At 50.8% G+C, this 22,698-nt stretch overlaps 6 protein-coding genes across 6 annotated transcripts; 4 read left to right on the forward strand and 2 right to left on the reverse strand.

The window, feature by feature from the left end:
• Positions 1 to 224: 224 nt before the first annotated feature.
• On the reverse strand, positions 225 to 1,925 carry K444DRAFT_107627 (GroES-like protein). Its single transcript, XM_024870297.1, has 2 exons — positions 987 to 1,925; positions 225 to 925 (listed from the first exon to the last, which is right to left on the reverse strand). Exons 1-2 carry the CDS (start codon positions 1,523 to 1,525, stop codon positions 385 to 387), a joined length of 1,080 nt encoding a protein of 359 aa, XP_024731476.1. The 5' UTR covers positions 1,526 to 1,925; the 3' UTR covers positions 225 to 384.
• A 401-nt stretch (positions 1,926 to 2,326) lies between these two features.
• K444DRAFT_539285 (polyketide synthase PKS) lies at positions 2,327 to 9,883 on the forward strand (the record flags this gene model as incomplete). Its single annotated transcript, XM_024875614.1, has 5 exons — positions 2,327 to 2,515; positions 2,571 to 3,047; positions 3,104 to 3,284; positions 3,342 to 8,633; positions 8,682 to 9,883. Coding segments are annotated over 5 exons (7,341 nt in total), but the record flags the coding sequence as incomplete, so codon positions are not given.
• Positions 9,884 to 12,575: 2,692 nt separating this feature from the next.
• On the forward strand, positions 12,576 to 14,832 carry K444DRAFT_617927 (putative cytochrome P450). The gene is made up of 5 exons (XM_024881222.1): positions 12,576 to 12,894; positions 12,951 to 13,092; positions 13,148 to 13,533; positions 13,582 to 14,097; positions 14,158 to 14,832. Exons 1-5 carry the CDS (start codon positions 12,835 to 12,837, stop codon positions 14,518 to 14,520), a joined length of 1,467 nt encoding a protein of 488 aa, XP_024731478.1. The 5' UTR covers positions 12,576 to 12,834; the 3' UTR covers positions 14,521 to 14,832.
• Positions 14,833 to 15,757: 925 nt separating this feature from the next.
• Positions 15,758 to 15,988, reverse strand: K444DRAFT_484133 (uncharacterized protein; the record flags this gene model as incomplete). The annotated part of the gene is made up of 1 exon (XM_024873068.1): positions 15,758 to 15,988. A coding segment is annotated over one exon (231 nt), but the record flags the coding sequence as incomplete, so codon positions are not given.
• Positions 15,989 to 17,284: 1,296 nt separating this feature from the next.
• On the forward strand, positions 17,285 to 18,079 carry K444DRAFT_667259 (uncharacterized protein). Its single transcript, XM_024887277.1, has 3 exons — positions 17,285 to 17,521; positions 17,573 to 17,871; positions 17,969 to 18,079. The coding sequence occupies exons 1-2, from the start codon at positions 17,396 to 17,398 to the stop codon at positions 17,846 to 17,848; spliced, it is 402 nt and encodes a 133-aa protein (XP_024731480.1). The 5' UTR covers positions 17,285 to 17,395; the 3' UTR covers positions 17,849 to 17,871; positions 17,969 to 18,079.
• A 1,399-nt stretch (positions 18,080 to 19,478) lies between these two features.
• On the forward strand, positions 19,479 to 21,129 carry K444DRAFT_539387 (Dehydroquinate synthase-like protein; the record flags this gene model as incomplete). The annotated part of the gene is made up of 4 exons (XM_024875622.1): positions 19,479 to 19,508; positions 19,558 to 19,961; positions 20,014 to 20,651; positions 20,702 to 21,129. 4 exons carry the CDS (start codon positions 19,479 to 19,481, stop codon positions 21,127 to 21,129), a joined length of 1,500 nt encoding a protein of 499 aa, XP_024731481.1.
• Between the last annotated feature and the right edge of the window lie 1,569 nt (positions 21,130 to 22,698).

Genomic DNA, 22,698 nt, shown 5'->3' on the forward strand with positions numbered 1-22,698 from the left:
CATCGGGCTTTAGACACAGGAAAACAATACATCTTATAGATTACTGGATTGAGGTTAGCTGATGCCACATTGAAATTTAGGGGCTACACGAGAATTTCATTGCATTGTGGTTCAGCCCACTATATTCCACTTACCGGTAGGTCCAGAGATTGTCTTGTATCCAGTCTCTGTCTTATGCAGTGACTACTTTTGCTGTGAATTAACCGGATTCAAGATCATACAAATGGCTCTCTTCATAATATATAATATGGTCAACAGCGCTTTCGCCCAATCACGTAGAAAGGTTCAGCGGCTATCTATGTTATCTCAGAGATGGCTGAAACTCGAATCATTAAGCGGTCGGTCTGATTTTGTATACAGAGCTGAAAGCTTCCCTCACTCAAATCAATATACCGTCGTGAGCAGAGGATACACCAACTTCTTCGCCCTCACATGTCCCAAACGCACTTCTTGAATTCCATTTGTCAGCGCACCTAGTCCCCCTTCCCTCAGCTCAACCGGATGATTCTTGATAACCTTTTCCCCCCGCATCCCCTCGACCATTTCAAAAAACCGCTTTGAGAATTCCCTATCCTCGCTTGACACGGGCCGCCCGTACGCCCCCGGCAGCTTGACCCCCTCCCCAAACATAGATGGTACCATAACCCATCCCGCTACCACATCCCGCCGGGTGTACTGCACCGTTGTGGAAAATGCTTCCAGGGCAATATACTTGCCACCCGACGAGCCGAAAGCCTCGTAGCACATCTTCATAGTGGAGGCTTCTGTAGCGCAGTCGAGGACGTAGGCGAGCCTATCGTTTGTGTAGGAGCGGATTTCGGTGCCGCAGGTAGGCTTGTGGTAATCGAAGCAGGCAATAGCGCCGAAGGACTCGCATAGAGCGTTATTGGCGGGTGAGCAGGTGACGATGGGGTTGAGGCCAACTCTTTGGGGTGCCAAGTTAGTGATCTTATCGAGAGAAGCTTTTTATTATATCCACAACTTGCCTTTTCAACAACTGAATCGCCATAGTGCCTGTGGCACTGGCACCGCCAGACACGAGCACAGGCGTCCCTGACATGCTCCGAGCCTCCTGCGTACCGGGAAACGGCAGCCTCAGCTCGTGGAAAAGCGTTAACCCGGCTGTCGCCAGGGCCGTCGGCATCGCGCACGCCTCCTCGAAGCCCATTCCCTCAGGCATCTTGCAAGCTACGTCCGCCGTCGCCAGCACGTAGTCCGAGAAAGCGCCCCTCAGCGGATCTTCGCCATGCATGCCATACGCGACAGCCAAGACGCGGTCCCCCTCCTGAAAACGCGGTACCACATCCGGGGCAACGCGCACGACGGTCCCAGCAAAGTCGTGGCCCGAGGTAGCGCCCGGGACGTTGGAATAGTCTGCCTTTTTGGCGTCACTGGGGTTGAGGGCAACGGCGTGGACGTGAACGAGGAAGGTTCCTGGGCGCAGCGAGGGGATTTGGAGGTTCGAGGCGAGGCGGTATTGCCCAGAGCCGGCGCCGACGAGGCCGTGCATTTTGTCGATGGCCATGGCTCTTGGAGAGGTGAGTTGAAGAAAGATGCTAGGACAATGGGGGTCAAGTTTTCTAGTCTATAAGCCTAAGCCCAAGATTCCAATATGTTTAGCTACGATATATGTTCGATGAAGGGATCTGTAGGTCGGAATGTATAGGCCGAAGCGCATTCTCGGAGCCAAAACCCGGGGCTGTCTTGGCCAAAACCAAATCAGAACTCTTCTGGCAGAAACAAACAGAATTTCTGATCTTTGTCCCCCTCGGTGTATTACGCAGATTTTTTACACAGATTCCGTTGGGGAATTGCGTCTGAGAGGAGGTCGGCCGGGGAAATCGGCACGGCACGGGGATCCACTCCAAACTCTCCGGCCCGTCGATCTTAGCAGCCGGCCCGGCTTACTAATAACTACTTTGCTCCGAGAGCCTTCCGGTATTGTTCTGGAGAAAGTGGAGCATGCTTACACCTACCGGAGCCGGTGTCGAAATCCGGGGCCCTGCCTGAGGGAGACAATTGACGCTGCTTTCGAGGAATGGATCCTAATGGAGGGGTCGAGGCTGAACATATACAGACAGATCGGGCATGCCTTTCCAAGGACTACAGCTTGCAGGCGTTGGCAACAAGTTCTTTTTGCATCAACATTCTGGCCGAGCATTTCTGAACCGTTATTCCCTCAACGGTTACGGTCGTGATACCATTGTGACTACGGCGGGTCCACTCTTATATAGAACTTCACAACCGTCCACCACAGCTCGGCCAAGTCCAACAACCCCTAAATTGCGCTTCAGCTATTGTATTTGCTCTGGAAACCGAACGAATCATGTCCAACTCTGCAGACGAGCCCGAGCCCATTGCAGTCATAGGCACCAGCTGCAGATTTCCTGGGGGTGCTTCATCGCCATCCAAGCTGTGGGATTTGCTGGCCACGCCCACGGACCTCGTGAAAAAAGTTCCGGCAAGCCGCTTCGGCTCCGAAGCATTCTATAATTCTGATCCATCGTATCATGGAGTGAGTTTATTTTGCCTTCTTCCTCGGTTTTGGGTGCTCACCCAGTTTACAACAGAGCTTCCACACCCAGCGTGCCTATTTTATGGAAGAGGATATCCGCCTTTTCGACAATGCTTTCTTTGGTCTCTCCCCAAGGGATGCTCAGTCCATGGACCCTCAACATCGTCTTCTGCTTGAAGCGGTTTACGAGGGCGTGGAATCGGCCGGATACTCCATCTCGCACCTGCGGGGCTCTGACACGGGTGTCTTTGTCGGACGATCTAGTGGCGACTATGGGGGTATGATGGCACAAGACCTCGAAAACTATCATCCGTCGGGATTGACAGGCACGGCCGCGTCCATTCTCGCGAATCGCGTCTCTTACTTCTTTGACTGGACAGGGCCATCAATGGCGCTTGACACAGCCTGCTCCTCGGGTATGCTCGCGCTGCATCTGGCTGTCCAGGCTCTCCGGGCCGGCGAGACCAAGGTAGCTGTTGCAGCGTCAACAAATATGTTGCTCGGGCCCGAGGCCTTTATTGGTTTAGGTCAGGTACGTGGCCTATGGAACATGTGAACTCGAGCTACATGGCTGATTTTGATATATAGCTGCACATGCTTTCGCCGAATGGAAGGTCTTGGATGTGGGACGCAAGTGCAGATGGCTTCACGCGTGGCGAGGGCATCGGAGCTCTGATCTTAAAACCCCTAAGTCAAGCCATCGCGGATAACGACCACATTGAGAGCATTATTCGCAACACGGGTACGAACCAAGACGGCCGAACTCGAGGTAAGCTTTGGCAAAGACCTGCCTAGCAAGATCCCGACCAATACTGATGTTTCTTAGGTATTACCTTGCCCAACGCCGAGGCGCAGACGGCCCTCATTCGGTCTACGTACGCCAAATGTGGTTTGGACGTAACCACCCCAGAGGGCCGGCCGCAGTTTTTCGAAGCACACGGAACGGGGACCCCTGCCGGAGACCCACTTGAGGCCGAGGCAATCCACCGCGCCTTGTTTCCCACAGGATATAAGGGTACGGATAAAGAGAAAGTATATGTGGGATCTATCAAAACCGTCATCGGCCACCTCGAAGCCGGTTCGGGCATTGCGGGCGTACTGAAGGCAACTCTGGCCGTGCAACAAGGCAAAATTCCACCGAACCTACATTTCAAGGAACTCAATCCTGCCATTAAGCCTTTCTATGACGCCCTCGGTGTGCCTACCACAATCACTCCCTGGCCAACGTTAGCACTTGGTGTGCCCAGGCGCGTGAGTGTGAACAGCTTTGGATTTGGTGGCGCCAATGTGCACGCCATTGTTGAGCAGTGGTCGCTAGATTCGCGAAGCCTTGCTTCTCCATTGCAGACAATTGGCATGCGTGAAGATGGTGCGGGCCTCCCTATGCAGATTTCGGCCAACTCAAGCGGATCGCTAGCAGCCATGGCTGCAGCACTTGGAGAGCACCTTCAGACACACCCTGATATAAAGCTCGTCGACCTAGCTTACACTTTATCACGCCGGGGTAACTTTCCGTTTCGAGCATCGTTCTCGGCAATCTCTACGGCGCAACTGGCCGAAAAGCTGGGAAATAGTACCGGCCTTGCCAACACAAATCGCGCACGAGCCATATCAGAGAAGTTCCCTCTGCGGATCTTGGGAATCTTTAACGGACAGGGTGCGCAATGGCCGACGATGGGTAAGGAGCTTTATCAGAATTGTACTCTGTTCCGCGACGCCATAAGCCAGATGCAGCAAAGTCTGGACGACTTGCCAGATGGTCCAGAATGGTCTCTCGCCGACCAGCTGTGCGCCCCCCCAGCAAGATCCCGTGTCCAGGAGCCCGCCGTGTCGCAACCGCTCTGCACTGCCTTGCAGATCGCATTGACTGAGCTTCTTCGGGCGGCTGGTATCACCTTTAGCGGGATTGTGAGCCATAGCAGTGGTGAAGTGGCGGCCGCATATGCTGCGGGCTATCTCAGCATGTCTGACGCTATCCGAGTCTCGTATCTTCGAGGGAAGTATACCAATTTGGCGAAAGGTTCGGACGGATTGCCGGGTAAGATGATTGCAGTTGGTCTATCACTCGAGCAGGCCACAGTTCTTTGTAAAGAAATTGGAGCCGACAAGATCTGCGTCGCTGCCAACAACTCGGGGCGCAGCTGTACTCTATCTGGCGACGCCGATGCCGTGGATGAGGCGCAACAGCGTCTTGATGCACAGGGTACCTTTGCGCGTACACTCAAAGTGGACGCAGCCTACCACTCACCCCATATGCTGGCTTGCGCAGAGCCCTATTTGGAGTCTCTGCGCAGATGCAACATAATTATTCAAGATGGCCCTTACCACTGCAAGTGGTATTCTAGCGTGTACGGATCAGACGGCAGGAGCCGTTCATTCGAGATTGACGGGCAGCTTGAGGGCCAATACTGGGTTGACAATATGACGCACCCCGTAATGTTTGCACAGGGAGTGCGCAGGGCCATCACCGAGGACCACGTCCACGACATGGTGCTTGAGATTGGCCCCCATCCAGCTCTGAAAGGGCCTGCGAATGAAGTTATCAAGTCCCTTATCGGCTATGAGCTGCCTTACTCCGGAGTGCTGAAGCGCGGCCAGAATGCCTTGGAAAGTTTTTCGGACGCCATAGGCTTCATCTGGGAAAGGTACACGTGCCCAAAGCCACTTTTCGACTTTAACTCTCTGCAATTAGCGTTCCGAGGAAGCGCTGCGAGAGCACCTACTGTTCTCAAGGGCCTTCCTTCCTATAGCTGGGACCACAGAACGGCCTTTTGGCACGAGTCCCAGCAGTCCAAGGCCATCCGCACCCGCTCTGCCCCACGCCACATGATGCTGGGTCATGGCACGTCTCATGGCGAGGGAAGTAAGCGTGAAGTTCGCTGGCGACATATCTTCAAACTGGATGAAATGGCCTGGCTGCGGGAGCATAAGTTCCAGGGGCAAGTTATCGTTCCCGGTGCTGGCTATGTCTCAATGGCATACGAGGCGACGGTGCGCTTGGCTGCTGAGCTGAACGTGTCAGTGAAACTGGTTGAGCTGAAAGAAATCAAGATCCATCGGGCTATTTCTTTAGAGGAGAATTCGCCGGGAACGGATGTCGAGTTTGTTATTCGTACTACTGGTAGTTCGAGCGACTGCATCTCGGCCGAGTACGCCTGCTACAGCGCTCCCACCGAGGCAGCGCCCTCGGATGCTCGCCTTACCAGTGGCAGGGTGAACTTCACGGGACGCGTTGACATTGTGCTCGGAGACCCTTGCCAAGACGCGCTTCCTTCTCGGATCCCACATCAGTTGCCGATGCAGACCGTCAACGTGGAAGAGCTCTATCCCGAGGTGCGCAAGATCACGGGTGTTGAGCACTATGGAGACTTCCGTTTTGTAGGACTGAAGCGCCGTCACAACCAGGCCGAAGTCAAGTGTAAGAGCATCCATAGCTCGCTCCGAATCCATCCCGCCACGCTTGACCAAGCTGTCCAAGGCATCTTCATGGCCTTCTCTTTCCCAGGCGACGGACGTCTCTGGACCACTTACCTACCCGCTTCAATCAACCTCGTCCGTGTCAACATGTGGGCTTGCCCAGACGAGGGCAATGAAGAATTCTTGACGGCCGACGCTCTGCTCACAGGCACCGACACCAAGTCCTTCACCGGCGACGTGGACATCTTTTGTGAGGACCATGGGCACCCACAGATGCAAGTCCGGGGCCTCCGATGTGCCAGCTGGGTCCAAGCCGGCCAAAAGAGTTGGAACGACCGCGCGCTATATGCAAAGCACGACTTTGTGCGGGATGTCTCTGCCGGCATCGAACCGAGCCAGCAAGCCGTTATGACGGCGAAGACGAGGGCTCTGACAGAGATCATTGATCGCGCAGCTTATTTCTATCTTCGCAGGTTGAAGTCTGAGATTCACACAGACGAGATGCCTTCAATGGAGTGGCAATATCGTCACCTGGTGACTTGGGTATTGGAGCATTTGGTGCCCGAGGTCGAGGCCGGAACGTCCGAGTTAGCGCAGCAGGACTGGGCGAATGACACTGAAGACATGGTGAAGGCTTGGGGGAAAGAGTTTGCCGAGAGTATCGACCTTCAGGCTGTTCTGACTGTCGGTGAGAATCTCGTGCCTATTGTCCGTGGACAGGTACCGGCGTTGCAAGTGTGGAAGCAGGATGACTTACACGACCGGATCTACCGCGAGTCGAAAGTAATCAGCGACACAAACCACGACCTCTTCGTCTTTGTTGGCCAATTATGTCACCGATACCCGCACATGAGGGTGCTCGAGATTGGCGCCGGCACTGGAGGCTCAACAAAGGGCGTTTTGGCCGCTCTCGAAGGACGCATGGGCTCGTACACCTTCACGGATATATCGCCGAGCTTCTTTCAAAAGGCACGCAAGGACTTTGACAAGTACAGCGACCGCATGGTTTTCAAGACGCTGGATATCGAGGATGATCCATCAACTCAGGGCTTCGAATTGGGTTCGTACGACCTAATTATTGCATCCAACGTACTGCATGCTACCCGTCGGCTCAGCAACACGTTGAGCCAGTGCCGAGCACTTCTCCGTCCCGGTGGACACTTGCTTTTGATGGAAAACACGCGCATCACTACAACTTTCCAACTACTTTTCGGCGTTCTACCGGGCTGGTTCCTTGGCCTTGACGATGGCCGTGTCTGGGCGCCCAGTACCACCGTACAGGAATGGAGCGACGTGCTGAAGAGGGTGGGCTTTTCCGGGGTTGATGCCAGTGTGACCCCCTACAGCAGCGTCATGGTGTCGCAGGCTGTAGATGACACAGTTCAAACCATCCGTGACCCGCTCAACTCCAAAGCAGGTCTTCCACGACTCGATGAGCTCCTTATCCTACGGGATGAGAAGCCATCCTCGCGCGGTGCTCGGCTTTCCGATAAGGTCGAACGACTGGTGGGTCATTTGTTTGGCAATGTCACGCGCATCACCTATCCTGAAGATTTCAAGGCCAGTAGCGTCAAGGCTCCCAACAACACAGCGGTTCTGTGCTTCACTGACCTAGACACCCCGATTTTCGATGGAATGAACGAACAGCGCCATCGGGGACTACAGGAGATCGTCCGGCATGCCAAGGCGGCCCTCTGGACTGTTTCAAGCGCCGAAGACGACCCCTTTGTCAATATGAGCGTCGGGTGGGCACGAACTGTTTGGCTCGAGAACCCTGACATGAAGTTTCAGCTCGTCGACATTGACGACTGCGAAGCGGTTGACGCCGAGATTATCGCCACCGCGCTCCTGCGACTCGTTTGTCTGGGCACACCACAGGCCGCTGAAGTGCTGTGGAGCACCGAGCCCGAAATTGCGCTGCGGGATGGGGCCCTATACATCCCGAGGCTTCTACCAAAGCCGAAGAAAGCGGCTTTCGAAATCACTCATTCCGGGGTGCGCCAAAATGATGTGCTCGGAAATAGTCTGCCTCTCACAGTTGAGATTGCCGAAGGACGTGATGGTGTCTTGAATCTTGAGCCTGTACCTCAGCATCCTGTTGGCGATGACGAGGCGCATATACAAGTACTTGCCTCCTCAGCCTATCCGCTCGTGGCATCCGATGGGCAATCGACATATCTGTGCGTTGGAGATGTTCTTGAGTCTGGAAAGAAGGCCATCATTCTGTCCCCCGTAAACGCCTCAGTCTTGTGCGCATCCAGGTTGGAAATATTTCCCGCGTCTCCTGAAGACCCTTGCCAGCTACTGCACCAGCTTCTGGTGAGCCTCATCTCAGAGGATGTTGTGAGCAAATCCAGTGGGCCGATCTGGGTGCACGGCACAAACAGCAGCTGGACTCGAGCCATGCAAGAGGCGGCTCATCGCCAAGGTGTTGAGCTTTACCTGACCACATCAGATGAAGAAATCGCCAGAAGCAAGAAGGTGAAGTTCATTCATCCGTATATCACGCTGAATGCATTGTGGCAAATCTGGCCGCGGAATGTCAAGGCGTTCGTCAATTTGCAGCAGGGACGCCGGCGTCCAGTGGATGAAGCTATAGACAAGCTCATGGAGACAACAAGGATGCCCAATATCAGCCCTGAAATGACGATGGGTGGGTCTTCGACTTCGAGATCGAACAGGCTAGCTCTCTCGTTTGACGGTCCGCAGCTGCGACAACTTCTCAAGCAGCATCTGGTTATGGCAGTAGTTATGACCTCGAACTACGATCATACGGCTGTTTTACCCATAGAAAAGGTGGCATCTTCGACGGTCGACTTACAAAGGCCCGACAAACTTGTTGATTGGCGCACTCTGGAGATCGCCACGCGCAATGTACACCCACACCAGCAACCAAATATTTTCTCGCCGAACAAGACGTACATCCTCTTTGGCCTTGGCGGCGATGTCGGCAACAGTATTTGTCTGTGGATGGTCGAACACGGGGCCCGGTACGTTGTCACATCCAGCCGTAACCCCAAAACGCCGCCGGCTGTAGTTGAATATCTCGCCAACAAGGGAGCAACGGTTCGCGTTGTGCCTCTTGATATCACCAACCGAAAGGCCCTAAATGCATTCGTCCATGATATTAAATCCACCATGCCTCCAGTGGGTGGTGTTATGCATGGCGCTATGGTATTGCGCGATCGTCTCTTCCTCAATCAATCATGGAGCGATTTCGCCGCCATCTTGGCGCCCAAAGTGGAGGGCGCACGCAACCTCGACGAGGTATTCGGTCCGCAGAGCAATCTCGACTTCTTCATTCTCCTCTCCTCGGCTACATGCATTTTGGGGAATTCAGGACAGGCGGCATACACCGCTGCCAATATGTACAATACGAGCCTCGCCGCTCAGCGTCGTCGGCGCGGCATGGTAGCCTCGGTGATCCATATTGCTGAGCTTGTTGGTCTCGGTTACTGGCATCGTGCCAAGGGCGATCGGCCGTGGGACCTGGGCTTCATGAAGCTTTCCGAGACAGATCTACACGATACACTGGCGGATGCGATACGGGTCGGGCAGCCGGGATCGGGACACCCGATTGAGCTTATTTGTAACTTTAGGACAGGCACCGCGGGGATATGGAGAGATAATCCGCGGATGTGGCATTACTTCACCCCGAAGAACGACAAGCTGCTGGCCGGCCGGAACGGCGAAGACAGCGAGCAGCAAAGTAAGCACGACGGCAAGAGTGTTAAGGAGCTACTTGATGCGGCCGAAGATGAGGCCGCTGCCCAGGCGACGCTTGAAAAGTGCTTTGCTCAGGAGCTGCACACTATGATTCAGGTCGAGACCAGCCGTATTGACAAGGATATGCCCGTGGCAGGCCTAGGTGTGGATTCACTGGTTGCAGTTCAGATCCGTTCCTGGTTTCTCAAGGAGGTCGGCGTCGAGATCCCCGTCTTGAAGATCCTGGCGGATAATAGTTCGTTCACGCAGCTGTGTAGGGACGCGTTAGCAGGGAGGCAGCGCCCCACAACCACGAACGGCGTTAAGGGCGGGGAGAGTTTACACGATGGCAACAAAATTCAGAATGGAGTCCATGAAACAGCAGCCGAGACGGATATTGACTGGGACAAGGAGGTGGAGTCCTTGTTGGCGGAGGTGGACGGTCTGATCCCGTCCGACCCCAAGCTTAATGGAACACTTGGAATGAATGGCTCAATCAGTGGTCGCGTCAACGACCTCATCGTCGTCCTTACTGGCGCAACCGGGTTTCTCGGCGGGCATATCCTCCAAAAACTCGTATTAGACCACCGAGTCCGCGAGGTGCACTGCATCGCGATCCGCCCCGATGTTAGCGGCAAACCTCGCCACGTCAAAGTCCAGCACCCCAAGATCATAGAGCACATAGGTGACCTGGCCTCGCCACGAGCTGGCCTGTCGCAGACCGAATTCAATAAACTTTCAGAGCATGCCGACCTGATCATCCACACCGCGTACGAGGTCAACTTCCTCAAGTCCTACAACTCTGTACGTCCCACGAACGTGGCCTCCATGCCGGCACTGCTGGCCATGGCGGCTTGGCGTGGAGTGCCAATGCATTTTGTTTCGTCCAACATTGTCGCCATGCTCCAGCCGTCTGGCGAACTCGAGATGGCTGAGGTTTCTTCCGCCCAGTTGCGACCTCCAAAGGACCTCAACCGGGAAAACAGCAACCGCATCGGCTATGCGGCAGGCAAGTGGATATGCGAGACATTACTGGAGCGTTTCTCAGCTCAGGTGCCTGCCGTGGTGCACCGGCCGAGCCCCATGGTGGGTGAGGGCGGCTCGGAGCCGGCGCTGATGCGGACGGTTGATGAGTACAGCAGGAAGCTTGGAGCACTACCCAAGCTAGAAGCGAAGCTGTGGCCTGGCAAATTGGATCAAATCGAAGTAGAAGATGTTGCTCGAGACATCGTCGAGATTGCCCTTGAACTTCGACCCAAGGGAGCGAGGGCGTCGCCCTTTGTGGTGCGGAATCACTGTACGAATGGGGCCTTCGAGGTTTCCAACATGCAGCAGGTGATAAAGGAGCGGGAGGGCTTGGAGCTGGAAGTGTGGTCGGTGGAGAAGTGGCTTGAGAAGACGACACAGATGGGCATGGATAGGTCGTTGGACTTTATTATGCGCTCAACGATAGAGTCGAAGGTAGCGTTTCCCCTTACGAGCGTAAGGAAAGGAGGGGTGTGAGGTTTAAGATGAGGGGAGAAGAGCTTTCTGTATTAGCTTTCTGCAAAGAAGGAGTATTGATGATTGATTGATTCATTTACTCTACTCGGAGTATTCTTTCCAACGTTAGAATCTTAGCGTAGGTTAGGTTACCAAAGAAGACAAGAGAAGAGGTTGTTCACTCAAGCTCTCCGGCTAGGCGTTATGTTTTTCCGGCTCCGAAAATATTGATACCACCCGAACGCCACCAAAATCCAATCTACAGGTACTGGAAGCCACCCCACCCCACAACGAAAATTATTAGAAAATATTTTAAAGAAATTTCAACTTTTACTAAATATCTTCTGAAAGTCGGATTGATTTTTCCTCAGTTTCATTCCTTTTTTTTTTCTCGGCTACGCCCGGTCCAGTAGGGACGTGCACGAGACTGCCCTATCCCTTCGTCTGGTGAGACATTACTAGCGTGGCCAGGGGGGTCTCGCTTGGTTGGCTGGGCATAAAATTATGGCTTCTGTAATTTTATTGGATGCCACAGCTGTGGCTAATACGCTAGTAATGTCTCACCAGACGAAGGGTTAATAGCGAGTTCCAGGGCTGAAGCTTCTGAAATTCAAGCGAATGCTCACGAACAATATAGAGCGACGTGCCAGCGTCATCTAGCGCACAGCCATAATGCTCAATTCTTTTGAGAAATGCAGGAAGTCGGTGAGGGAGATATGCCAAATCAAAACTGAAATTTAAACCAGACAAGCTGCCCCCAAAATATCCTATGGGCCTAAATTTCCTGACCCGTAGATGGCAACAGGTGGCGCATCAGAAGAACGTGATATCCAAATAGAAATTCTCTTATGAATATGATTCATTTTTAGTTTATAAAATACTATTATTTAAAGATAAAAAAGTCGGCGCCCGTACCAAAGTCTAATGCCATTCAGCTGGCATTCCAAAGACGTATAACTCCGAGCGAACGAATTCGAAGGTGGCGAGATATGCAGCTATCGCAAACGTCAGAGAAAAGAATTAGACAAGCTTAAAGAGAGTGAGAAATACATGTCTGATGGAGATCGAAACGCATGAAAAGAAGAATATGAAGAGAATAGAAAAGGCAAGAAGTGCGATAAATTATTTGAATAGTATATTGTATACGTGGTGGTGGATTGCGTGCGGCCGCCTTCCTAAACCCCGTGTATTACAGTAGCTTAGTCAGGTGCTCACAGGGGCCTAGAACCTTGATTAATCATCCTGCATCTTCTGTACAATTTAATTCTTCTTGCTCCATTATCTTAAGCTATGCACACCTCGGTAGCTGACTAAGTATTAATATGTACCGGTGCCGAGGCGGAGGCGGCGAGATGAGATGAATAATTGTCCGTGGCCGGTGGTTAACGGATACGCTAACGGATACGCTATGATAATATTCGGAGCTTATTCTATATGGATCATGGCGCATCCACCACAACTTCTCCACCTGTCATCATGCAACGGCCATTCCCCTCGCGATGAACAACAGCGGGAAAGGAAGGGAGCTCTGGATGCCGAGGGATGCCCAGCTGCTTCGGAGCCGGCGTAACCTGCCGTAGGTCTACGGTGGTTCCCGACGGATTATAATAATGTTCCGTTGGATCGTCTGCCCACAGACTTCAAATTACTTACTACAATACGGTAGTATTCCAATGGAAAGCCTCGAGCGTCTATATTATACTGTTGTGCCGAAGATGTATGAACTAGGCATCCTGCCGCTGACGGCCGCCCTGCTGGCAACCGTCCCCTTATTGGTCTGTTAGAATCCTGGGAAAGTCTTGGTCCTCGAGTCTCTCTGACTTTGCATCAGTATATTCTGTACACCGGGTTGAGAGGACCTCTCGCACACCTGCCAGGCCCGGTCTGGACGAAATTCACTGGGATCCAAGTCGCATATTACATCGCTCGTGGTACACGGATGTACCATCTTCAGGACCTGCACAAGAAATATGGTGCAAAGATTCCCGATCTCAACACAACCCGATGCATACGCTGACCTCTAACCAGGTCCGCTTGTCCGAATCAGTCCGACTGAAGCCTCCGTCTCGGATCCAGAAGCAGCAAAAGAAATCCACAAAAGCAGAGGTGGATACACGAAGACAGACTTCTACGAGAATTTCTGTTTCTCGCCTACTCAAACCATCTTTAGCACCACTGATGTTCGTTTTCATGCCAAGTGGCGCAAGCTGCTGGCACATTCCCTGTCAGAATCTAATTTGAAGATCTTCCAGCCCATCATACAGACGAATGTGGATCTGCTGATTTCGCAGATGAAGAAGGAGAAAGTGACGCAAGGCTACGTGGATCTCCTGAAATGGCTGAATTATTTCACCATAGACGTCATGGGAGAGTTAAGCTTTGGCGAGTCCTTTGATATGCTTAAAAGAGGCAAAGTATGCTACTTCAATGGAATGGCTGGTGCGTAAGGCTAATGATTACAGGAAAGTCAGTATGTCACGGATAGCCGGAATCATGTACCGCTAAATGTTCTGCGCGTGGCCCTTACCGACATGCCTCACTCTACAACCATAAACTGGCCTGTCTGGCCCTTCACTGAGATCAAAAAGTCCGGTATTCGACTTGTGGCTGGTGCTACGAGCCGCATTGATGCATATCGGAAGTATGTCGCCGAGACTGAGAACCCGCGGGCCATGTTGCTTGACAAAGTGCTTGGTGCAGAGGGGGAGGGCGCGCCGCCGGAAGCTGAGATTGTGTCCCATGCCCAGATCCTCATGCTCGCCGGCACAGACACGACCGCAATTACTTTGTTGTACCTGTTGTGGGCCCTCTACAGCCACCCAGAAGCTCTTTCGAGGTTGCTGAAGGAGATTGAGAATGCAAATCTGCCCGAAGCCCCAGATAATGAGGAACTCCGCAAGCTGACGTATCTTGACAATGTCATGACTGAGACTCTCCGAGTCTACGGCTCAGCACCTGGCCCGCTTCCGCGCTGTGTGGTAAGTCAACCCCAACTGACGTGTTACGTGTTCCTGAGATGGAGCTGATCTCCGCTATAGCCAAAAGGCGGTCGTACCATCTGTGGTCACTATGTGCCCGAAGATTTGACGGTCAGCCCTATCAACTACTGCATACACCGCGACGAGACTGTGTTCCCCGATCCAGAGACCTGGAACCCAGACCGATGGTCGAATGCCTCCAAACAAATGAATGAAGCGAACTTCAGCTTTGGCGGCGGAACCAGGGTCTGCCTTGGCATGCATGTTGCGAAAATGCAGATAAGGATGGCAACGGTAGCGATATTAAAGGCGTTCGGAGATGCTGAGCTCGCGTATGGCCTCAATGGCTTTCGGCCAGAGGGCATGAAGCAGTTTGATGCTGTGGCTGCGAAGCCGTGGGAAGAGCAGATGTTGATCAGGTAAAGTCGCTGACTGCTGCCACGTTAACTTCTTGGGGTTTGCTCTATGAATGTTCCTAAATATGTCTTTACGATTCATTTTCCAATGAGGACTAGACATGCCTGCAATGGTTCAGGCTCCTAGCCTTGCCGGAAACAGGGATAGGAAAGGAGCGGCACGCTGAGCAATCGTATCGGGCTATTGAGGCACACTAGAAGCACGTGTCGAGGCGCACATGCTTGCTATTGGTGCGGGAGATATCTAGTACATAACCATCTACTGGTACCCGGTACCTATTATTAGACTTATGTATACAAACAAACCTTAGATGGTCGCACTCACGATGAAGTTTACAAGGTTCAGTCATATTCTGTCACGTGCTACGCACAGGCGTATATATAGCTTCTTCACCGCCATTAGGGCACCATCATTCTTACATATTTACACAATACACACCACATTCCACTTCCACAGCTTGTCCAGGCCGTGACAGCATCTGTGAGTAGTGAATATCTTTGAGTTTAAGAAATCGATTTAAAGCTAAACATTGCTAGCACGGCAGCGTATTACAAGAGCGACAACGAACTAGTCATCGTCGGCGACGTCGGCAAAGTCGAAGGAAGTGAGGCATACCAGAAACATTTCGCAGACATGGTTGAATATGAAAGCCAGATGATGTACGAAGACCTCTTGTAACTTTTGAAGTCTACCTTAACATTAAATAGAGAGCCCTTAGGTTTCAATACCGACACATCAATCAATGCTTTCCAGTTTTCCGGAGGAGTTCATTCCACCGTCAAGGAGCTCGTAGGTATATTTGCCAAAGTACTCTTCGACATCAAGGAGTTATGCTCCGAGAAGATTGGAGAAAATAAACGTATCGCGGTGATTGTCTTACCTAGCAAATTATGGTGGAACACCGATATCCGGGGAGCCGTCAAGGTCGCCGGAAAAAATACTCTCGGCTTCATTCAGCCAGACCATCAAATACTATCTTATGTCCGTGCCACGTGTGGGCAAAAACTACTCAAGCTACTCAAGCTACTCTAGAGTAGTCTTGAGTAGAGTAGAGTAGAGTACTACTCTAGAGTAACTCAAGAGTAGTCACGTGCAAGATATATAAATATAGTAATACAATATTTATTTAATTATTAATAAATATATAAGTTTCCCTATTAAGCAGTACTATATACTCGTACTCCAGGGAAATACATCCAAAATGCAGGGGGGATGCTTGGCAGTGCCGCCCTAAGAAAAGCTCTTAATATTTTGTATACCATCCATCTGCATCAATCACAGCTTTACATCGCGCTCTCATACTATGTACAAGCTCTTTAATTCTCTCGTGCGTAATCGATTCCCAAGCTTCCTGAATTGCAGCCCTTAGCCTCTTATAAGAGCTATGGACTTGAGGGTAATGCTCTTGTATATAGTCCTTCATATCGTCCCAAAGCGTCTCAATTGGACTTAAATCAGGTGAGAAAGGAGGCCATTCAATAATCCTTAATCCTGCAGCTGCAATTACAGACCGTGTAAAAGCGGAAGCATGCCCTGGTGCGTGATCTTGTTGAAAGTACAAATCAGGATATTGGCGGAGGATATCGTCGACGATTGGGATAATAATACCAGAGTAAGAGCCTTCATTGATTGTCTCCCAATCCTTCTCCCAAAAAAGCCCTCGATGGCGGCCATATCTTCCGCTTATCGACCCCCAAAACATCCATCCAATCTTCTTCCGGTACTTAGATTGTACGCAATCCTTATGATATACCTCTTCTTCCCCAATCTTGCGTGTAATCCAAGTCCGTGTATGTCTCCCAGGTTGTGTCCACGTCTCGTCACTCCAAAGGATCTCATCCCACTGCTCGTCTGTCCAATTCAGATGTTCCTTCGCCCAGTCAAGCCTCTTCTTCCTATTCTCCTCAGAAAGAGGAGGTTTCTTCCGTGAAACGCGGCGAACAAAGCCTTCCTTCTTGAATGCCGTACGTATAGCCCATTCTCCACAATTCAAACCGAGGATCCCTGGGATCTCAATCCACGGCGTTTCGCGATTCTCTTGAGAGGCTGTGGCCCATTGGATTAGCCTCTTTCTTTGAGGGGTATTGAGGATAACTCTCCGGCCGCATCTCTTCTTTTGAGGTGTGAGACGGTGAACGATCGCATAGCAAACTTGATCGTATGTATAGCCTGTTTCTAGGCAAATCTGGGATCGCGTGTGGTGTGCGTCAAAGAAGAGAGTCTGAACCCGTAATCTCTCATCGCGTGAGAGCTGAGCTTTTGGCTGCTTAGGCGTGGGAACTCGATATGTGCTGTCCATGATTGAATTCTGGTGTTTTGGCGAGGAATCACATAGTAAGGGCAGCGTTGGATCATTATAAGATCATTGGTGAAGACCCCCTGTCAGCAGGGAAGGTGCTAGAAATCTTGGCGGCACTTATTACCCCGAGTACCATAGTAAGGCTACTTAAATACTACTTTTTTTTTCTAAAAAAACAGGGTTTCCTCACTTACCAAGCCTCGCCACCACTTGATTGGACAGTACAGTGGCGCTAGGCTCGGGCCACCCCCGGGGCCTTACCAAATTAGGCTAGATTATCACGTGTAACATCACGTGTGGTATCACGTGTATACTACTCAACTACTCTAGAATATTCTAGAGTAGTTGAGAAAAAAAAAAAAAAAGAGTATTGAGTAGAGTATGAGTAGTGAGAAATATAGTTGAGTAGAATATGAGTAGGGCCCACTACTCTACTCTACTCTACTCATTTCCCACACTGTCCGTGTGATACGACCTTATTACAACCTCACAGTTTGCCGCGAAAAATTTGACCAGGAAAGTTGGACAGGGGTGAAACCAGATTGTTGGTATGATGACCCAGGAGACGAGCTATTTCAGTAAATGCTGGTTGAGTACGAAAAGAGTTGGCTGGAAGCAAGGATTGTCAAGTTTTATAGGGGTATAGAGGACGTACTCGTTGAACGTCTCTGGATGAATTTGGGAGAGATTAGTTACAACTCGAGCGTAGTAAGGTGCCTTTCGTTTTGCATTGAGCTAGATTCCTTACAAACTATCCAGGAAAATGTTCAGCCCACAACGAGCCACCACCAAGAGATTGAAAAGGCCATCAGAAGCTTCGTTCCGTCAAATGTAACAGAAAATCTCAAAGGCGTTATCATCGGCGGCGAAGCTTCAGCTCCTGGGCAAACTGCTTTACGAGACAGTATCCTCCATGCGCTACCGCAACTCGTAACAACTAAGATTCTGGACTCCACCGACCCATTCTACCTCGGCGCTGCCGGCGCTGGTCCGATCATTTCACCATGGATACAATTTGGCCGTATGAATCAGTGATTTCACCAAATAATCTAAATTTGGTGAGTTGACCCTCGCCCAAGTGAAATGAGTCATTAGGGAATAGTTTTCTCTATCAAAAAACACAATAATGATATCAATTTTGGCTGACCAGAGTAGAATGAAGTACAATTTCTGCAGGTAACAAGATGGATTTATGATATTGTAAGGAGGTCTCCCTTGTAGTACTCGGAAAGGAGGGGGTTGGGCACGTGATCCTGTATACTGAAGTGGCCCACTATGGCTGAAATGCGGTCCCAGTCTAGAGGCCGGTGCAGGAGGGCCGAAGATGGCTAGAAAAGAAACTGGGGGAGAGGCTGGGAGAGGTGAGATGTTTGACAGCCTCCTAAAATGATTAAGAAAACCAACTGGCAGTGAAAATCACTTGGTCAGTTAGATTTCACCAAATTGTGGTCAACTCACCAAATCTGAAAATTTTGGTCAAATGAATATACATTTTGGCCAAAAATCATATTTGGTGAAATGGCCGGACCAGCGCTGCATATTGGTCCTGATATCTATACAACTATCCTGCTCAGTTGACGGAGGGTGACAACGGAATGTCACATTGTTAATTTAATGAGGACCCGCCGACAGATGAATGTTCGCGGGAATACAGGATGTACTCGGATAGAATGGAAAAAGAGAAGAGACTGGTTGCTGACTATTTTGGATATCCAGAGCCATGCCCTGCTGAGGACAAAGACGGCGATAATTTTCGAAAAGAACGGCCAGCAGGATCGTGAATGTAGCATGATCAGAGATAAGACAAAAAGAGACCCCTTACAACTCTATAACGAACACCTGAAGTCTAGAGGAATCAATGAAATAATGTGTAAGAGTCAATTTGATGCAAATCATTCGTCAGCGACGCGCCGACGGTAGCTCCTATCCTAACCATCGTAACCCCATACCCTATCTTACGCCCATTGGAAGTACTGTATATATGTTTCACACTGAAAATTTTGAGATATAACAGCTCTGACTTTTTCAGGTGCCTCTAATAATTCGTTATGGACGCAAGCTAAAGGTGAAGACGCCGTCTACTTTGATGGACGGCGCAGAAGAACCGTGGCATGTCTAATCTCCGGTGCTTTCCACTGCGTGGGACTTTCAGCTTCCGCCTGCTCGAACATCAACATAACATCCCGAAGTAGAGTTCTAAAACGCCTTCCTGGGGGGAATGTCTCGAAACCATGAGGCTCTAATCCCCACGGCATCCCGTCCTGCCAGGCTTGTCGATGATCCACCGTGGAACGTTCCAGCCCGTATCGATAAGTATTAGGTAATAATGGTATTGGATCGTTCCAATCGTTCCAAAATGGCAGGGGTAGGATTATTAATAAACCTCTCTATTAAAAAAGGGCGGTCCGAGGATATTTGACAAGGATCCGATAACCGGACGGCGGAGAACCTCCTTCCCCACACTTCAGTGACATAGCCGGAACGCGGCTTGAGCACTAAGCTTTGCCACAACCTCAGCACGATGAGCTATTCTCGGCAATGTGGTGAATTACATTTGTTTGTATCCTTTTCCTCTTTTTAATCCTCGGACATGCTGCGCAATATTGTGTAGAACATCGGCCAGCATTGTCTTGAATCTCCATTGCCCAATCCCACTTCTTCCAAGATGTCTTCTGCCGTGCGAATTGCTCCTACGGTGTGTAGTTTGCCTCATTGAGCTTTCCGCAATACTGACAGAAGACTAGAGGGCGACGCGGGCTATGAACCTGCTCAGAACAATCCAATACACGCATCCTCCTTCGTGCCCCTGCCACGGCAATCCTTCTCACCATCATCACCATCAACCTTCCTCCGGGCTTCTCGCCCATGCGAAACGAAACATCCAGCGCAATTATGCCACCCCAGTCGACATGTCGAGACACAAGGAATATGCATTCGAGATGGCTGCCTCCTCAATTCGATTTGGCCCTGGTGTTACAAAAGAAGTGGGCATGGATTTCAAGAATATGGGTGCCAAGAGAGTTTGTGTTGTGACGGACAGCGTGGTGAAAAACCTGGATGCTATGAAACAAGTCATAGAGGGATTGACAAGGGAGGGGGTTGAGTTTACCGTTTTTGATGGCTGCCGAATTGAGCCCAAGGACAGCTCGTGTGTAAATCCCCACCATGCCCCCTAGAACGTGCTAATGTGGTGAAAATAGGATTAAAGAGGCTATTGATTTTGCAAAGCCATATCAACCAGATGCATTCCTTGCAGTTGGTGGTGGATCTGTCATCGATACAGCGAAGCTAATGAACCTATACACTTGCTATCCTGATGCCGAGTTTCTCGACTTCGTCAATGCTCCATTAGGAAAGGGCCTCCCTATTGATAAGCCGTTGAAACCATTGATTGCTGTACCGACGACTGCAGGTACTGGGTCTGAGACGACGGGTACCGCTATTTTTGACCTGGTGTCTAAACGTGCTAAGACTGGAATTGCGCATCGAAATCTCAAGCCGACTCTTGGGATATGCGACCCCCTAAATACTCGAACGATGCCCTCAGCTGTTCATGCGAGTTCTGGTCTAGACGTGTTGTGCCACAGTCTCGAAAGCTGGACTGCCATTCCCTATTTTGAACGAATACCTCGACCTTCCAACCCTATCAACCGCCCGGCATATCAAGGGGCCAATCCCATCAGTGACATATTTTCATTACAGGCTCTTAGGAGCACCGTTAAGTACCTACCAAGAGCCGTGAAAGATCCCGAGGACCACGAGGCCCAAAGTCAGATGTTATTAGCCGCCACTCTTGCAGGCGTTGGGTTCGGAAACGCTGGTGTCCACCTCTGTCATGGTAAGTTCTCCCCTAAAGACTTTAGAGCTGCCCCTAATCCCATGGAATAGGAATGTCATATCCCATTTCCGGTCAGAATCCTGGGTATCGACATCCCGGCTACCAAGTTAGCAGCCCGATTATCCCCCATGGCGTTTCCGTGGCTGTTTCTGCTCCAGCTGTATTCCGCTTCACTGGTGCTTCAAATCCAGACCGTCACTTAGCTGCCGCAGAAGCCTTTGGCGTTGATATATCGAACGTGAAAAAGGAAAGCGCCGGCGAAGTCCTTGCAGATGCCTTATCCAAGTTCTTAGCAGATTTGGGAGACCAGCCCAAGGGGTTGAAGGATTTGGGCTTCAAGAGAGAGCATCTTGATGATTTAGTCGAAGGTACCATCCCTCAAGCTCGTGTGTTGATGTTGGCCCCCGGCTTGGCAACAGAAATCAACGAGGAGAGAGAGCAGCTGAGAAAATTATTTGAGGATGCTATGGAGCATTAACGTGAAAATTTTGCTCTTACCCAAGGCTGTACATAAGTGAATTTGATCTTGAAGGTTGTTCTCGCTTCGGAAGGCTATTCACGAGTATATTTCTTCGAACTTCGACTTCCCATTCACGCCTCCACGTCATCTTCCAAGCTTCAACACCATAACCTCGCAGACCATGGAAACGACTTTGCATCGCTCGCGCGATATTGCCATTAAGTCGTCCAAGTAAGTATTTGAACCGAGATAATTCAAAGACGGTCCTGCCTTCCAGGACCCGTTCGCTAACCCCCTTTCCCAGCGAATCTACCCCGAGACAGATCGACTATAGCAATCCTTCAAAGAACCAGCATGTCGCTACTCCGACTATTAAACACTACATGTCATGCGATGGCGATAGGGAAGAAGAAGCCGCGAAGAAGTACGTTGTATATAGTGCTTTGTTCTGTGCTTCAAGTCACAATGATTAACATGTCTACAGCAATAACTCCTCACTGAACGACCTGGGCATCATCTCTGCCTTCTCTACCTTTCCCGGCGCTAATACCCCACCCAGCAATAGCAGTGATAGCTTGGACAAGTCAGTGTATATTTTCGTTATTCCTATACCGATTACTATAGATATTAGTCGTAGTACGACTCAAGCCGGCGTCGCTTTCATTTATAGATCGACCCTGCAGTCGCTAACTTCACAATAGCGACCTGACGCCATGGCTGCCATTCACTCAATCTGCTACATCCAGCTTGTACAATTCAAGAGGCGCTGGTTCCCATTGCACCAGACCCGGTATGCACAATGCAGGAGACTCAGCTTCCCAATGTGCCAGAGCTAATATGTACAATGCAGATGGCTCTGTTACCCAATGTCCCAGAGATGGTATGTACAATCCAGGAGAGTCTGCAATGCAATGTGCCAGAGCTGACGGGTACAATGCAGGAGATTTCGTTACCCCCACCCGTCGCCGGGCAAATTCATCGCTATCTACCGTCTCAATGTCCAATGTACCAGAGTACCTCTCGGCCAGTCAGCTCTTGTCGCCACGAGGTCTCGCAGCCACGTCGTCACTCTTCGAAAGCACTAAATCAGATGAAAGTGCGAAGGTATATGCACTTCGTGGCGAGGATGTTGTCACCGGTCTCGGTATCGCTAGTGTCAATATTTTCAGCCATCTAGTAGAATGTGGTGATGTCTACGAGTTCTGCCACAGCGAGGAAGGAGGTGGTGTCCCGATTAGGAAGGGGCGGAAGGGAGGAAAGAAGTGGAGAAGGGATGAAAATGATATTGATGGTGACTTCGTGGCGATTGACCACTACCATTTGGAGGAGGATGATTGTTCCAGCGGTGACGAGGATTCTGATGGAATTGCACAGGGTGGCGTCTCGTTGGATGTACCCACTCCCTTCCCAAAGTTTGGTAAGTCCATTGTTCCCCCCTACTGATATAATGGAAAGTAACAATTTATAGATGAAGTTACAGCTGCGATATTGGAAGCTACGGGTGGTGTGACCTATACCATGCCTATTGGACCAACTCGCTCTGGAACAATGGAGTATGTCCTAAGCCGCCGCTGCCGCCGTTAGGTG

The sequence above is a fragment of the Hyaloscypha bicolor genome, assembly GCF_002865645.1.
Source record: "Hyaloscypha bicolor E unplaced genomic scaffold K444scaffold_129, whole genome shotgun sequence".
NCBI lineage: Eukaryota > Fungi > Ascomycota > Leotiomycetes > Helotiales > Hyaloscyphaceae > Hyaloscypha > Hyaloscypha bicolor.

Excerpts from the sequence above, each read along its gene's own strand:
- K444DRAFT_617927 (XM_024881222.1), top strand. The coding sequence starts at position 12,835 with ATGTATGAACTAGGCATCCTGCCGCTGACGGCCGCCCTGCTGGCAACC. Across the intron at positions 13,534-13,581 it reads ATATGCTTAAAAGAGGCAAA|GAAAGTCAGTATGTCACGGA; the intron begins GTATGCTACTTC and ends TAATGATTACAG. Across the intron at positions 14,098-14,157 it reads GCCCGCTTCCGCGCTGTGTG|CCAAAAGGCGGTCGTACCAT; the intron begins GTAAGTCAACCC and ends TCTCCGCTATAG.
- K444DRAFT_667259 (XM_024887277.1), top strand. The coding sequence starts at position 17,396 with ATGCTGGTTGAGTACGAAAAGAGTTGGCTGGAAGCAAGGATTGTCAAG. Across the intron at positions 17,522-17,572 it reads TTAGTTACAACTCGAGCGTA|GAAAATGTTCAGCCCACAAC; the intron begins GTAAGGTGCCTT and ends CAAACTATCCAG.
- K444DRAFT_107627 (XM_024870297.1), bottom strand. The coding sequence starts at position 1,525 with ATGGCCATCGACAAAATGCACGGCCTCGTCGGCGCCGGCTCTGGGCAA. Across the intron at positions 926-986 it reads GCGATTCAGTTGTTGAAAAG|AGTTGGCCTCAACCCCATCG; the intron begins GCAAGTTGTGGA and ends GGCACCCCAAAG.